This window comes from Myotis yumanensis, unplaced genomic scaffold (assembly GCF_028538775.1).
Source record: "Myotis yumanensis isolate MYYU_CA2020_CCGP unplaced genomic scaffold, mMyoYum1.0.hap1 SCAF_1, whole genome shotgun sequence".
Taxonomy (NCBI): Eukaryota; Metazoa; Chordata; class Mammalia; order Chiroptera; family Vespertilionidae; genus Myotis; species Myotis yumanensis.
In genome coordinates this window covers 79,954,693-79,969,423 of record NW_027223752.1, presented here as the reverse complement: position 1 = coordinate 79,969,423, position 14,731 = coordinate 79,954,693, and the positions used below count along the sequence as shown (strand labels likewise).

The window sequence follows — 14,731 nt, the reverse complement described above, 5'->3', positions numbered from 1 at the left end:
CGAGTTCCCTTTGCAATTCCATATGGACTTTAGGTTTTTCTGGTTCATTTGTGCAAAAAAGGCTGTTGGAATTTTGATAGGAATTTCATTGAATCTATAGATTGCTTTGGGGGAGTATTATCATCTTAATAGTATTAAGTCTTCTAATCCATGAACAGAGTGTTTTTATTTATTTAGATCTTAAACTTCTTTCAACAATGTACTATAGTTTACAGTGTACAAGTTTTGCACTTCTTGGTTAAATCTATTCCTAATTATTTTTACATTTTGATGCTATTGTAAATGGAATTATTTTCTTAATTCCCTTTTCAGATTATTCATTTGTGTATAGAAATAAAATTGATTTTTGTGTATTGTCTATATCCTGCAACTTTGTTGAACTTATTACTTCTAATTTCTTTTTATGTGTATGTATTCTTTAGGGCTTTTTATATATATTAGATAACCTTCAAATATATAGTCTTACCTCTTCTTTTTCAATCTGGATGCCTTTTTATTCTCTTTTCCTGATCTAATTACTCTGGCTAGAATTCTGTACAACATTGAATGGAAGTGGTGAGCGCAGACATTTTGGTCTTGTTCCTTATCTTAGGGCTTTCCGTCTTTCTGTGGGTTTTTCATAGATATCCTTTATTAAGTTGAAGGTCCCTTCCATTCTTAATTTGTTGACTGCTTATCATGAAGGGTGTTGAATTTCACCAAATGCTGTTTTGCATTTAATAAGATGGTTATGTGATTTATGTCCTCCATTAGTTAATTTTCTTATGTTGAACCAACCTTGCATTCCAGTAATCTCATTTGGTTATGGTGTATAATCCATCCTTTTTATAGCTTGCTGGTTTAAACTTGTTTGTATTGTGTTTTTATATCTATATTTTTAAGGGATATTGGTCTATAGTTTGCTTTTCTTGTGATACCTATCTGGTTTTAGTTTCATACTCCTTTATAGAATGTGTTAGGAAGTATTCCCTTCTCTCCTATTTTTTGGGAAAAGCGTGTAATCTACTCAATTTTAACAGCAGCAGTCTTTCAGTAAGTGAATATATTTAACTATTTCCTTATCTATGGAAATTTTTGCATAGAACAATGCTACAGTGACATCACCCATGTAAACATGTATATCTGTAATTTTTACAGATTGTGTACATATTCTTTTATTTATTTATTTTTTAGTTTTCTTAAATGTTTTTATTGATTTTTAGAAAGGAAGGGAGAGGGATAAATAGAAACATTGATGAGAGAGAAACATCATCAATCAGCTGCCTCCTGAATGCCCCCTTCTGGGGATCAAGCCCAAAACCTGGGCATGTGCCCTGACTGGGAATCAAACCAGCAACCTCTTGGTTCATGGGTTGATGCTCAACCACTGAGCCACACCTGCTGGGCAGGGTGTCTACATTTTAAATTTTGATATTGGTAGTCTGGTCTCTCTAAAATGTTGTAGGCTAAAGTTTTCATTTAAATAACCTTCATTGTTACTTAAGGAACTGTGTTATGTGTGTTTATCTGTGTTGGATGTGATTACTAATAACCGGAAAGTCTTTGGATCTGAATTGGACTTTGGTACTTCTTAGATTGAACAAGATACATGAAAACTCATTCTACTTCTTGCCTCTCCTCCCCAAGATATATTTAGGCTTAGTGACAGTCCTCCAAATGCTTTCTAAATTTCTGGACATCTGTTGAGTCCTAAAACACAAAGTGGTGGGAGACCTGGTGTGCAGTTGATAAACAGGGAAAAAGGCAAGTGAGAAGATCAGACTGGGAAAAAAGGACCAATTCAGACTTTGCTGCTTCTCTTCTTGTAATAATAACCAACAAATTCCAGTTTGCAGAAAAATTGAATTAAATGGCAAAAAGTAATAGCCTAAATTAGTAATATTCCTCAATGCACAGAGCTATTCTGCTGTGAAAGAACAGGATCCCACAGGGATATAATGTACAGCATAGGGAATATAGTCAATAGTATCATAGTAACTTTGTATAGTGACAGATGGTTACTAGATTTTTTATGGTGATCACTTCATAAGGTATATGAATATTGACTAACAATGTTGTACACCTGAAACTCACATAATGTTGTATGTATGCCAGCTATACTTTAATAAAAAATTTTGAAAAAGAAAGAAAAAGAAAAGCAACAATCCCCAGGATCCTAGATACCTGTGAGATACAAAGAATAATTATACTTTCTGTCCTGGAAATGAAGATACACTAACATCAGAAGAACTATGTGCTTGCAGAAGTAAAGCCCAAAGAAGCCAGTGGTAGATTTGTACTATTTTTATTACATAAAATAAGAAAAAGTTCAAAAGTACAACGTTGTTTATTTCCTTGCTTGAAGATATCTTCTCTGGTTTATTTAATATCAGTGTTACCACAGCTGCAGGAAATTAAATTGAACCTTTAGAAGGTATCGCATACGGACCTGGTTGGGGTTATAGACAATAAATTCATTGTAGTTGAGGGTATAACCATCTGGATTCAGAATTCCTGTGTCATGTGCTGGTCCTAAGGGCACTGTACTCCCATTCCTGCCAAGTGGAGGAAAGCATGTCAACACTTGCCTCTGGTTCAGAAGTTGAAACAGAGAAAGTAGAGCCCTATCTAGCCAAGCTCTGAGTACTTACAGAGTGACGGAGCTCGCAGGATTGGGAGCCATCTTGCCCAGTCCTTTGGTGCTGTGTTTGCCCTGAAGTAATCCTTCTGCCTCTGGGTTGGCCTCCAGTAGCTCATTACACTGACCTAGAGCTACCTGCAAAGCAAAAGATCTTTGAACGCCCACCCCCTACCAAGAATTGGATGGCTCTGAAGCCAACAGAAAAGCCCATCAGTACTTTCTTCCCCTGTAGCAGAGGAATCGAATGCAATGGAAATTGCACTTGGCTCCCCACTCAAGTTCTTTGTGGTCAAACTTTTCTTTGGAAAAATAGGGATAATAAACTAGAGACCATAGATGTGTTCTTGCCCTACCTCTGATAGGAGCAGTAATCCAATATCCTTTAGGCGAGAGGCGAAGCAGTAATTGGCACTCTTGGAAGACATGTCAGCAAAGTAGATTCCTTTTCCAAACTGAAATATATAAATAAATACCAAGGTCAGCAGCTTAACGTATTGTGTTAGAAGGGAGGCTCACATCACTGACCCTGCGTTTCTATCATCTTAAACACAATAGAGACCCTTTCCCATTTCCCCTCACAGTTATGTCCCAGAGAAGCTTAGCATTGGTGAATCTCTGCTTCTAGGGAGAAAGGATAGACATATTTAGGAATTTAAATAAAGAGAGACATAGTAAAAAGTGAGCTGGGCCTGGCCTGTATGGCTGTTGGTTGGAGCGTTGTCCCATACACCAAAAGGTGGCGGGTTCAATTCCCAGTCAGGGCACATATCCAGGTTGTGGGTTTGATCCCCAGTTGGGGCATGTGTGGGAGGCAACCGATCAATGTCTCTCTCTCCTTTCCTCTCTTTAAAATTAAAAAAAAAAAAGTGAGCTGATTCAATGCTTGGAAAGGGCACCACTAATCATAATCTAGGAGAAAAAAGGACTAGGACTGAGAAAATTATTGTATTCTTTTCCCTTGTGCCTCCTTCTAGGGTTCACTTTCTACTCACCATGTAACCTGTGATGGGAGCCTCAGGTGGGGCAATCTGAAGCCCATGGCTCAGGATTCCTACCCAGTTGCTCAGCCTGGAACCATGCCATAGCAGCATCCTAAGGAAAAGCCACTGTTATTGTTGTCTCTCCTGCAAACAGAGGCTCTAAGCATAAAGCCAACAGCTCTCTGTGCCATCCTTCCCTTAGTTCCATAACTGCACTCCAGGCAAGGGAATATCTTCCCAAACCCAAAGCTAAACTGAGACCTGTTATGAAGGTCCTCTTTGAAGGCTTCTTTCTCACCCTCCTTCTCTACTTCAAAAACATCCAGCAAGGTCATGGTATAGTCACTGTGTGTGGGAGCATGGGTAGATTGAAGGTACTGGGAAATTATCTGTGAAAAAGAATGAAAGAAATGGCCAATGTGGACTCTATAATAGACCAGACTAAGCTGAGAACTTCAGGGCCTCTGGTGTAAATTGAGACCTTTCTGCTCCCAAATGGTCTCACAAGGCAGTCAGAAAGAGCTCTACCTTCCCAAATTTCTAGTAAATAGAAATTCTGTCCTATACAAAAGTTTGCTCTTAACCAGATGTAGCCAGAAAACAGTGGGGTGGGGAAGGGTAGGTTTTAAAGGTATGAACATAAATGAACATTTTCTTACTTTGAACTCATAACTTTTATGGTCTAAAGGGTGCAAGGCACAATGTAGTTTTTTATAGTGTTGGTCCAATGGATGTTCTGGGCTTTGCAGCTCGGTCTTTACCAGCTTAATGGCAATTTCAATGTCTCCCAAAGCCTGACAAGATGAGATATAGAATCAATATAGGAAGAACCTGGGATAAGAGATTTAATACTTCCCAATCCACACGTCTCTCACCTCTAGTAGTTGTATTTTGTCTGACAGTTCTTTCTCCGTCCGGATTAATGGAGGAGTACGGAGTCTAAGGATAGAGATATAACCCATAATAAGTCTCTGATCTGTGGCACATGACTAAAAATAACAGACTAAAGATAGGTCATTTAGAAAAAAGATATAAGAAACTTTGGTTTTTGGAGAGAGAGAAAGAGAAAGAGAGAGAGAGAGAGAGAGAGAGAGAGATCCATAAAGATATTTTAACTTCCAAATATAGAGAGATATGATGTATATACTCTGAGTAGGATAAAACATATAGATTTTGACATTTGAGACGAGTTGAAAATTCTTCTTTATGGGATACTTTTCTAAAAAGAAGATATTAAAAAAAAAAGAAAAAGAAAGAAAAAGAAGATATATTGCTATCAATAAGGAATACTTTGGGTATAGTCCTGTCTAGAAGCAGTAGACCACTCAGGGTTATTTCTAGTTCACAGAGCTCTATAAAGCATTAGAAGGAATAAAATAAGCACAAGAATATAGAATCAACAAAGATAAAGGAATGTATATGCCTAATAAAGGGTGTCCCAAAATTCACGCACGAAGTAATTTTGATAGAAAACACAGGTTTATAATTAAAAATTGTAAATTTTTTATTGATTCATATATAGGGTTATGTATGGAATAGCATATCGGGTAAATGCCTCCACGGCACAAAAAACTGGATTATCATGTTGCTGTAGCGAGCACCATTAACTGTTATTGCCTGAGCAGCCGCATTTCGGTCATGGAAAATTTCAAAGAGTGCATATATGCCAGCAAAGCCGTGGAGGCCATTTACCCAATATGTTATTCCATACATAACCCTATACTGTATACTTTATGAACCAATAAAAAATTTACAATGTTTAATTATAAACCTGTGTTTTCTATCAAAATTACTTCTTGCATGAATTTTGGGACACCCTTTATTTAAGTTCACAGAAATGGTGTGTGGTTATAGTTGCCTTAAAGAACACGAAATAGGGGGTGATATGCCTGAAGGTGGTTGGATAGTTACTTGTTGGTTGGATAGTTAAACTCATCCTCACTTGAGTTGGTAACTTCCACTTGGTCAGAGAATATGGTTGTAATCAGGCCAGAAGACTGAATTCCATACTTGTAAGCTGATTAGTTAGGCTATCTATAAATCATTTTGGCTCTGTATCTATTCCAGATGATCATTTCCTTAGAAATGAAAGACTGAGTAGAAGACCAAAGTGAAATAACAGCATAGGCCTTACCCAAAGTCATGTGGGATTCTGGTGTAGAATTCATTGCATGCTTCCACGAGAGCTCGTCCTTGTTGGCCAGCCCGAATACAGTCCTCAATCTTCTTAAGAGACTGGTAACCTGCCTTGATTTGTGCCACTGTCAGCTTCCCTGCAGACCCAGCAAGAGATCAGACTCCACAACTAAGGTCCTATCCTAAAAACTACATTTATGCCCTGCCCAACACAGACTCTCACCTTTCAATTTTCAAAATAGACCCTCCTCCCTCCACACAGCCCCTCTCCCCAAATCTCTTTTTCTTCATTCCTATCAGCAAGTTTTCAATCATGATAGTGATGAAAGAACTCGTTAAAGGAACTAGGAAATATGGAGAGAATGTAGGATAGAACCTGAAGTCCTACCAAGTGGAGCTTTCTTGGTGTCATATTTCATTTCTATCATCATCTCTTCCATGGCCTGGACATTACAGATCAACTTTATCAGCTCTTGTACACGAAGATCTAGCTGTGACTCCGGTTTCAAGGGGGATTTAAGAGATTCCTCTTTTTTTGTTTCCTCTTCATTCTATAGCCAAAATATAAATAATAAAATCTAAAAGGATCTATTTTAAGCTCTCTGCAAGAACTGGCTGTACAATATTCCTGGCAGGTGAACATCTGCCTCTGTTTTTAATGCAGGCCCATGCCATAATTACCTAGGAAGAGTACTCAATATGACTTCCACCTTCTAGTCCTACTCTGCCTTTACAGTTGTGAATATGTGAAAGTTTATTCTTGTATTATTGTTTATTAACTATTGTACAGTAGGTCCTCGGGTTACTTCGGAGATCCGTTCCTACAGCAAGACGTAACGCGATTTTTGCCATAAGTCCGAACCCACCTATGTAAGCACCTACGTTATTCACATGGAGCACATTACACAACAGTAAAGAAGTGAAACAGTAAAAGAAATTTAAAAGAAAGATAACAATTCCTGACCTTTACTTGTGGTAAATAAATAATAAAAAACATAAGGCACATATGTACATATGTCAAAATGACAGAATTTTTTTTTATAAATATATTTTATTGATTTTTTACAGAGAGGAAGGGAGAGAGATAGAGAGTTAGAAACATCGATCAGCTGCCTCTTGCATACCCCCTACTGGGGATGTGCCCACAACCAAGGTACATGCCTTTGACCGGAATCGAACCTGGGATCCTTGAGTCCACAGGCTGATGCTCTATCCACTGAGCCAAACCAGTTAGGCAAAATGACAGAATTTTTAAAAAATAAATACTGTAAATGGGAGATGGCGACGTAACCACAAAATGATGTACGTCGAGTCCGGCGTAACCCGAGGACTGCCTGTATTATTTTCCATGCAAACAACTGTAAACCTACTTTTGCTCCACCCTGTAAAACCAGAAGTAAAGACAACTTTAAATGTAGTTTTTTCCATTTGACTATTAATTACTCCTCTCTTGATTTGTAACATGAAACTTCTGGAAACAGGACCTAAGATTTTATAAGAACCTTAGTCAATAATAGAGACTAGAAAAAAAGCACATTTATCCTCATTCTACAATCCCTTGAAGATTACAAAGATGAGTGAAGGTAACTCATGAGGGAACTGTAATCTGTTCTTGGGTAGGAAATAGCAAGACTCAGGATACTTTGGCCCATTCTGATCTATGAACTGATCTAAGTCATTCTGTTAGACTTCACCCTGGTTAAGAGGAAACAGTTTTCCCCCTAAACATGCAGTCAGTTTACCTGAGTATTGGTGGTATAGTCCATTTGTACCATATCATATTTTCCAGGCACCTTCTTAAACTTCTCACGATCCTCCCAATTGTTTTTTGTTTTGTCAAGGAATCTGTAGAGTCCAAGGTGGTGAGAAAAAATCTTACAAATAAGGGTCTATTAGTAGGGATGGGCTTACAATTGTTTCCTTAGAATATCTCCAAACTTTATTTCCCACAACAGAGCTTTCTTACACATCAACTTTCCATAAATCTGGATTCTAAATTAGAGCCCAGAATAAACAGTAAGGTTCTGGGTATAAAGGGAACAAAAAAATGAGGGGAAACGGACCTTTGGGCTTCCCAAAGCCTCCGGAACACCATACAAGCCATTGGAAGTTAAAGACAAAAAGATCCCTATCCAACCCCTTTCTCTGAAGGAAACGTTTCTAGAGACTCCAGAAAAGTTCTTCATCCATCCATAGGAAAAGTATTTTTTTTAAACTCTAGCTATATATTCTCATCCCACTTTCCCCAAATTTCCTAAGTTGTTGATCATGTGCTAAATTATATTAGATCTTCTATTTTTAGTCAATTTCAAGGTTCCAGGTGATGTAATCACTAACTAAGGACGCAGTTTGGTGTTCTAGTCACAGCATGTTATAGTGGAAAGACATTAACATTTAGGCCAAATCACATTTATAAAATTCTTAAAGAAGATACATCCAAGAAGAAGAAGGGTATATTTTTACACTCATTTCTTAGTACTCACTTCTTCTGAAAGATTTCCTTGGCCTTGTTGAGGTCCCCTGAACAAACCACCAAGCTGTGCTGCCCCACTTTCCCAACTGCAAAGTAAATGCCACATATAAGATTGGAAACCTAACCCAAGAAGAGCTCTCTAATAGTAACAAGCCAGTTCTCTAAGGTCTGGTTAGCTTCCAACAAATGGACAGGAAAAAGTGAAAGGGCTTAGGGAATATATCTTGTTGCTATTAGTTACCTCCTACTAACTGCCACAGTTCATGAGCAGCACTATGAGTTATGTCTCTCAACAGGCTGCTCGTAGTTTTTCCAATGAGAACTTCCTACCGAAAATGCCTGCCACTGCGAAATTACAGAAAGCACAATCCGACTCCTAAGCCCCGCCCCAAGTTACAGAGGCTCCCTTCCACCAATTTAAGCTTAGAGGATCCTTGGCCACTCACTAAGTTGCTTCTGGCTTTCTAAATGACAACTCAGAAAATGCATAATAAGTCATTACCTCGGCCCCATCTCATCCAAACACTGAAGTTCCTCTGAGCATCATCTTCTAACAGCTGAATCAGATAGTACTTGTTGTTGTTGAACTGGAGATTGGTCTATGATGAGTGAGAAAAACAGAAACATAAAATAACAGGCTTGCAAATAGAAGAAGCATAAACCAACGACTCTTCCTTGGTCAGAGGTGCCAGTAATTGCCATAAGGAAAAGAACAGCATGGACAAGGCAATCAGATTCCTGTAAGAGTGAAGATTTAAGGAAGGATTAGGTTCTACATTAAACTTTGAATTTCTAGGAATTAATAATGGAGCCTGGAAGCTTCCTCAAACTTTCTACCCTGTAGGGCGCGGCTATAGGGTTAAGCCTCGGACTGACCTGTTGGCAAAGCCACAAACAAGTCCCAACTTAGAGGGCACAGTCCTCTTTGTATAATTAGGCTTGACCTTATGATGCTCCCTAGATCTTATCTGGGAAGCTAATGGGCTGAGGGAGAAGTAGCAAGTGCTGCCAAAACAAGTGAAACTCACAAGGACATTGTAACTATGGTGACCACTACCTTGTTTACCTCTGGCTATAAAATAAAGGCTCAGCTTGCCTCTGGATCTCTCTCTGTGGCTTCAACCAGGCACAGGAAGATCCTTATTCTCTTTGTCTGTCATTTCTTCATCCTTCACCGCCCTCACTCAGGCTTTCGAACCCTTGTCTGAGCTGGCTCGGCACACTACCCAATCTCAAATGTGTTTTCCAGCTCCCAATCCATTCTCAATAATTATTTTTCAAATGAAGACAATTTTGATGCCTCAAAGATCCATAACTATTATGCTTATTTGTTTAGACAATTTACTGTTTAATAGCTTTAACTAAGGTTTATTTTGTCAACTGCAGCGATTTGACAATGAGCTGAGAGCAGGACAATGTTAGGAAGGGATAGAGGACAGGCAGAAACCACTGCCACATCAGTCCCTGGCATGACTTGGAGACATTTAGAGAGAATGTGACTAGAATCTTAAGAGAGGTATACGGTAAGTAACTTAGAGTGAAGGGAGGGAGTAGTCCATGATAAGGAATAGTAGTTTGTGTGATAAGGTTGAGTCCTGGTTATCCAGGCACTCTTTTAATTAAGTGTCTGCCCCTTCCTATCTTATACTTAATCACACTGTAAACTCATAGGATGTTAGAACAAAAAGGAGCTGTAAGATGCTCATATTTCATGTAAAAGAAGTAGTAACAAAGGACTACTAGGTAGCCATTAAAATTATATGTGATGGGTGTATAAGTTCAAATATGAAGATATATAATTAGGATATATATATTTTAACCAGGCAAATGTATTATCTATTCAAAACAACAAAAATAAACAAAGAGGAAAAGGTTAAGAAAAAAATTCATAAATTTAACATAAAAATGTAAACTTCAATAAGGGCAAAAAGTATACCAGAAAGAAAATCAAAAGGCAAATGACAAATTTGAAAAAACATACAGGCAATTTATACTACAGACCAGTGATTTTCAAATGGTGTGCCTCAAAAATTTTTAGAACATGCAGTACTTGACTATGTAGTCAGGGGCACTGACTTCTTTTCCCTTTGATTGCCAAATAAAATAATGACAACAGCCAACACAATAGCTGTCCTATGTGAATGAATCAAATTAATACCTATTTCTTTTGTCAGGTGGACAAAAAATTTATTTTTTGGTGTGCCACTGAATTTCAGTAATTAGTTTATGTGCTAGGAGGTTAAAAAGGTTGAAAATTGCTGTTATAGATGAAACACTATTCTCATATTATATAAAGTTCCTCGTAGCCAGTAAGAAAAAGACCAACAACCTGTCGGGAAATGTGCAAAATGATATGAACAGAGAGTTCATAGGTTCAATAAAAGACAAGAAATCTGCAAAAAAATCTGCTTGTTATCGAGGACTCCGCTATTAGGTAGACTTTACTACGGAGCATGTGCCTAACATAAGGGACTCCAGAATTAATGATCTGGGCTTTGGAACACTGTCATCAATAACTGTCAAGAAGAAATTCCCATAAATAGAATGGCTTCTCCCCTTACCTGATTTAACATGACATCATACACATCATTCCCTTCACAGTAGATATGGGCCTAGGGAGAGAAGAAAAAACTGACATTTGTATAGTCTTGATGAGATCCTAAGTGAGGCCTTACGCCTCAAGGGGTCATTCTCCAGCACTACCAACATCCATCTTCCAGGGAAAGAAATGCAAAAGTGTCTTCTTTCACACATAAGCTGTCATTCCTATAATAAAAACCGGGGTGGCTCAGTGGTTGAGGGTCGACCCATGAACCAAGAGGCCACTTATTCAATTCCCAGTCAGGGCACATGCCCAGGATTGCATGCTCGATCCCTCGCAGATTCCCAGTAGGGGGTATGAAGGAGGTAATTGATTGATGTTTCTCTCTCTATCCCTCTCCCCTCCTCTCTAAAATCAATAAAAACGTATTTTAAAAACAAAAAAACAAACATGAAGCCTTTCTATAATTACAGAAATACAATACAAATGATTCTCAGTTAAAGAAAACCTATTCTCAGTAATTCATGCCATACCAGGGCATAGTTTCTCATTTTTTCCCTTGATAATGATGTAATTTTCTAACTGAAAAAAGAGAATGATGTATGGAAAGCTGATGACACCCTGATTATTAATCCTTAACACCACCACTGCCATCATTTAGCCTTGCAGAAAATGAATCACTAGTAATATTTTGGCGAGGATTCGTGAAATAAATACTAGCAATGTTCCAGTGAGAATCCCAACAACAATAGAACACTGCTCTCTGAGAAACCAATGGGTTGAGGAGTCTCTCACCTTCCCCACCTTTAGGGTGCACTCTGGGTCCACGGGAGCTTTGCCCTTTAACAGCAAGGTCTTCACAGACTCTGAGGAAAGACAGGCATGTACTATGTCTACTTGTATGGGAATCAAACTGGTTAGAAAGAAACTTGTCATAATAAACTTTGCCCTTCCTAGGCAGTCCTGATCTGCTCAAGCCTCGATCCGTTTCAAATCATGAAACTGAAGGTTCCAAGAAAATGGTAAACCCAGAAGATAGGAAGTTACTGTGCCTTGGAGAAATGAGAGCTGAAAGAACAGAATATCCTCCACGTTTACCCCTCCCAGGGACCTCCTTGCTGGCCCATGTCCTCCCTGGCCTACCACACCAGGCTGACCTTGCTTGTCTTCGGTTTGGCCCTCATCAGCCTTTCCTCCAGGCACAGGCTCTTTTTTCACCTCCTGCCTCTGGCATCTTCGAGTTTTCTTGGCAGGAGGAGAGTCTTCTGTATTGTCGGTTTCATTTGATGCTTTAGAAGCTAAGGGCAAGAATGGGCAGACAAAGAAGCAAAACAAAGAATGAGTGTACAGTGGATATAATCCTACTTTGAAAAAGCACCGCCTTTTTAAGGAAATGGTTTAGGATGGTTTTGTAAGGTTACAAAGAAACAATAACAACTGTTGATAATAGTCTGAGTAATCGCTTCCGAAATTGCTATTCTGGCCAAATAAAAAAGTAAAATAAAGTAAAAGGCTCTTTGCAGCTGCAGCGGAGCTCCATCCTGCCCACTCCTGCTCCTTACTCACCACTATTCGCTCTAACGGAGGAACAAGTCAGCCAGGAAACCCCAGCGCAGCCGTGGCTTTTAAAGATTCCAGAAAAAAAAAAAAAAGATTCCAGAAAGACACCCGTGGAACCAGAGGTGGCTGTGATTCACCGAATTAGAATTACTCTCTAACCCGACCCAAGGTAACGTCTTTGGAACAGGTGTGTTTTGACTTGATCAGAAGTGCAAAGGAAAAGTGTCTCAAAGTGAAAGGACCAGCGGAGATGCCTACCAAAACACTGAGAATCCCAAGAAAACCTCCCTGTGGGAGGGTTCTAAGATTTGGGATGGTTTCAGGCGAGGACCCACAGGGGACTCACGGACTTGCACAGCCCTTCTGAGATTGTTGAGCAGATTACTGCCTTCAGTATTGAAGCAGGAGTCATTGAGCCGTTGCAGATGCTTAAATCAACCTTTTAAATAATTGACTAGCAGTTGTTTAAAAAAAAAAAAGTACAAGGGAGTCATGGGACTCTTGTGAGTTCATAGGCTGAGGCATGAGTCTCATAGCTTATCTGTTCTGTTTACTTGTGCCCACCCCCACTACCTATCACTAAAATACCTGTGGTGGAATGAGGAAACGTTAGTAAAGCGCTTTGGAGTCTGTGTGAGCTTAGAGCTCGGCTCTGACTCTTAGCTGCGGAACCTTGCAGAAGTTATCTCATCAGTTGTCCCAACTGTAAAATCCGCAGGATGACAATAATACCGCATCTGTTGGACGGGACTATGCATTTGATATGTAACACAGAGAATAAAGATCTCATCAATTCTAAGACTTGCATTTTACCAATTCTGCAACCCGGATGCATCTCACCATGGATGACACATGAACCATGAATCATGTTTTAACTGGAAGCGTTTTTCCCTTCTTACTGTTACATAAAATAATGATGCATCTTACAATTAAATTTGTTTTGATTGGATGACATTAGACATAGATACACTAGAGCTGGCACTTTGTTAGATCCACAATTCTATAATTAAAAAGCTCCGAAAACCGAAATCTTGTAAGTTTACTACCAAAACTAGTTTGGCTGCCAAGTGCGGGACAGGGGGCGACGGAAGGGGGCGGGGCTGGAGTAGGAGGCGCCGTTCTGTTCCCGACTTCCCGCCCCCCAGCATTCCGCCCCCAACAATGATCTCCGAACCTGACGCCCGACTGCGCCGGCCGCTGGTCCCCATCAGCTGCCGCCGCGCCGCCATCGAGCCTGACTGTTGACGTCACCTGCCCTCTCCCAGGATTCGCTCGGCTGGAGTCAAAAGGCGGGAACACGCAGTGCGAGCGCGCGTCCAGGAGAGAAGTTGCCCGCAGGGACAGAAGAGGCACGCCCGTCAAATTTGCATGTCGCTATGCGTTGTGGGAAGTCACCCTAACCATAAAAGGACTATACATAAGGGGGCCTTATATATCCGCCGTGTACGCCTCCTCCTTCCAAGGGCGGAGGGAAGCTCATTGGTGGGGCTACGCGCTGAGTGCACCTCGTCACTCCACCCCATGTCCCCTGGGAAGGTCTGAGACTAGAGCCAAAAGCGGCCCTAACAGGGCCCTCCCTGAGCAGCGGGGAGGTGAGTTCCCAGAGAACGGGTCTCCGCGCGAGGGCAGACTGGGCAGGAGAAGCCATGGACCCCGCCCTCGGGAGGGGCCTGGCGGATGCCTCCTCAAGCGGAGCTTGGAACAGACTCACGGCCAGCAAAGTGAGTTCAATGGCTGAGGTGAGGCACTCCGCAAGGGGGCCTCATAACCCAATTCAGACTACTCTCCCGCCGTCCTCTTTTGCTGCAGAGGGCTTAGTTGGATTTTAGAATGGTCAGGGGCTAAGTGCTTTATTTTGCATGCACAAATTCACTTAATCTTCATGAGGATAACAGATAGATTATTTAATGCTTACTATATTAATTCTCACAACACCCTATAGCGTAGGTATTATTATCCTCATTTTACATCTGTGAAAATTGATCTTTAGAGAAATTTCAGTGACTTACTAAATGTTATACCGTGTATTTGTTTGCGAGGGCTGTATAAATAAGTGGGTGGCTCAAACAACAGAAATATGCCATCTCACTTGCCTTTACCTAAAGGCTAGAAAGAAATCCAAGATTAAGGTGTCGGCAGAGTTTTTTTTTCTTCAAGATCTCTTTCTTTGGATGGTAGATGGCTTTCTTCTTCCTGTATTTTCCCGTGCATGGGCTTCCCTTTGTGTGTGTGTCCTAGTCTGCTCTTTTTATAAGGACACTAGTGATATTGGATTAGGGCCCACTTACATGACCTATTGCACTTTAATTACTTCTTTAAAGTCATTGCCTCCAAATACAGTCTTATTCTGAGGTACTGGGGGTTCAAACTTCACCATATGCATGGGTGGTGGAGGTGGGGTGGTGGTGGGGGGTCACAAT

The 14,731-nt window shown here is 40.1% G+C and overlaps 1 protein-coding gene across 3 annotated transcripts; it reads right to left on the bottom strand.

Annotated features, from left to right (window-relative positions):
- Positions 1 to 2,274: 2,274 nt before the first annotated feature.
- On the bottom strand, positions 2,275 to 13,586 carry PARP2 (poly(ADP-ribose) polymerase 2). Of its 3 annotated transcripts, XM_070425755.1 has the most exons (16): positions 13,486 to 13,585; positions 11,909 to 12,049; positions 11,547 to 11,617; positions 10,771 to 10,821; positions 8,712 to 8,808; positions 8,220 to 8,295; positions 7,479 to 7,581; positions 6,125 to 6,287; positions 5,735 to 5,873; positions 4,476 to 4,539; positions 4,260 to 4,394; positions 3,862 to 3,989; positions 3,613 to 3,712; positions 2,974 to 3,072; positions 2,631 to 2,755; positions 2,275 to 2,534 (listed from the first exon to the last, which is right to left on the bottom strand). In XM_070425755.1, exons 1-16 carry the CDS (start codon positions 13,538 to 13,540, stop codon positions 2,375 to 2,377), a joined length of 1,707 nt encoding a protein of 568 aa, XP_070281856.1. In that variant the 5' UTR covers positions 13,541 to 13,585; the 3' UTR covers positions 2,275 to 2,374. The 3 variants fall into 3 exon arrangements, with proteins under 3 accessions (XP_070281856.1, XP_070281865.1, XP_070281875.1); XM_070425764.1 differs by lacking the exons at positions 3,613 to 3,712; positions 3,862 to 3,989 and having other exon boundaries at positions 13,486 to 13,586; XM_070425774.1 differs by lacking the exons at positions 11,547 to 11,617; positions 13,486 to 13,585 and having other exon boundaries at positions 11,909 to 12,017.
- Between the last annotated feature and the right edge of the window lie 1,145 nt (positions 13,587 to 14,731).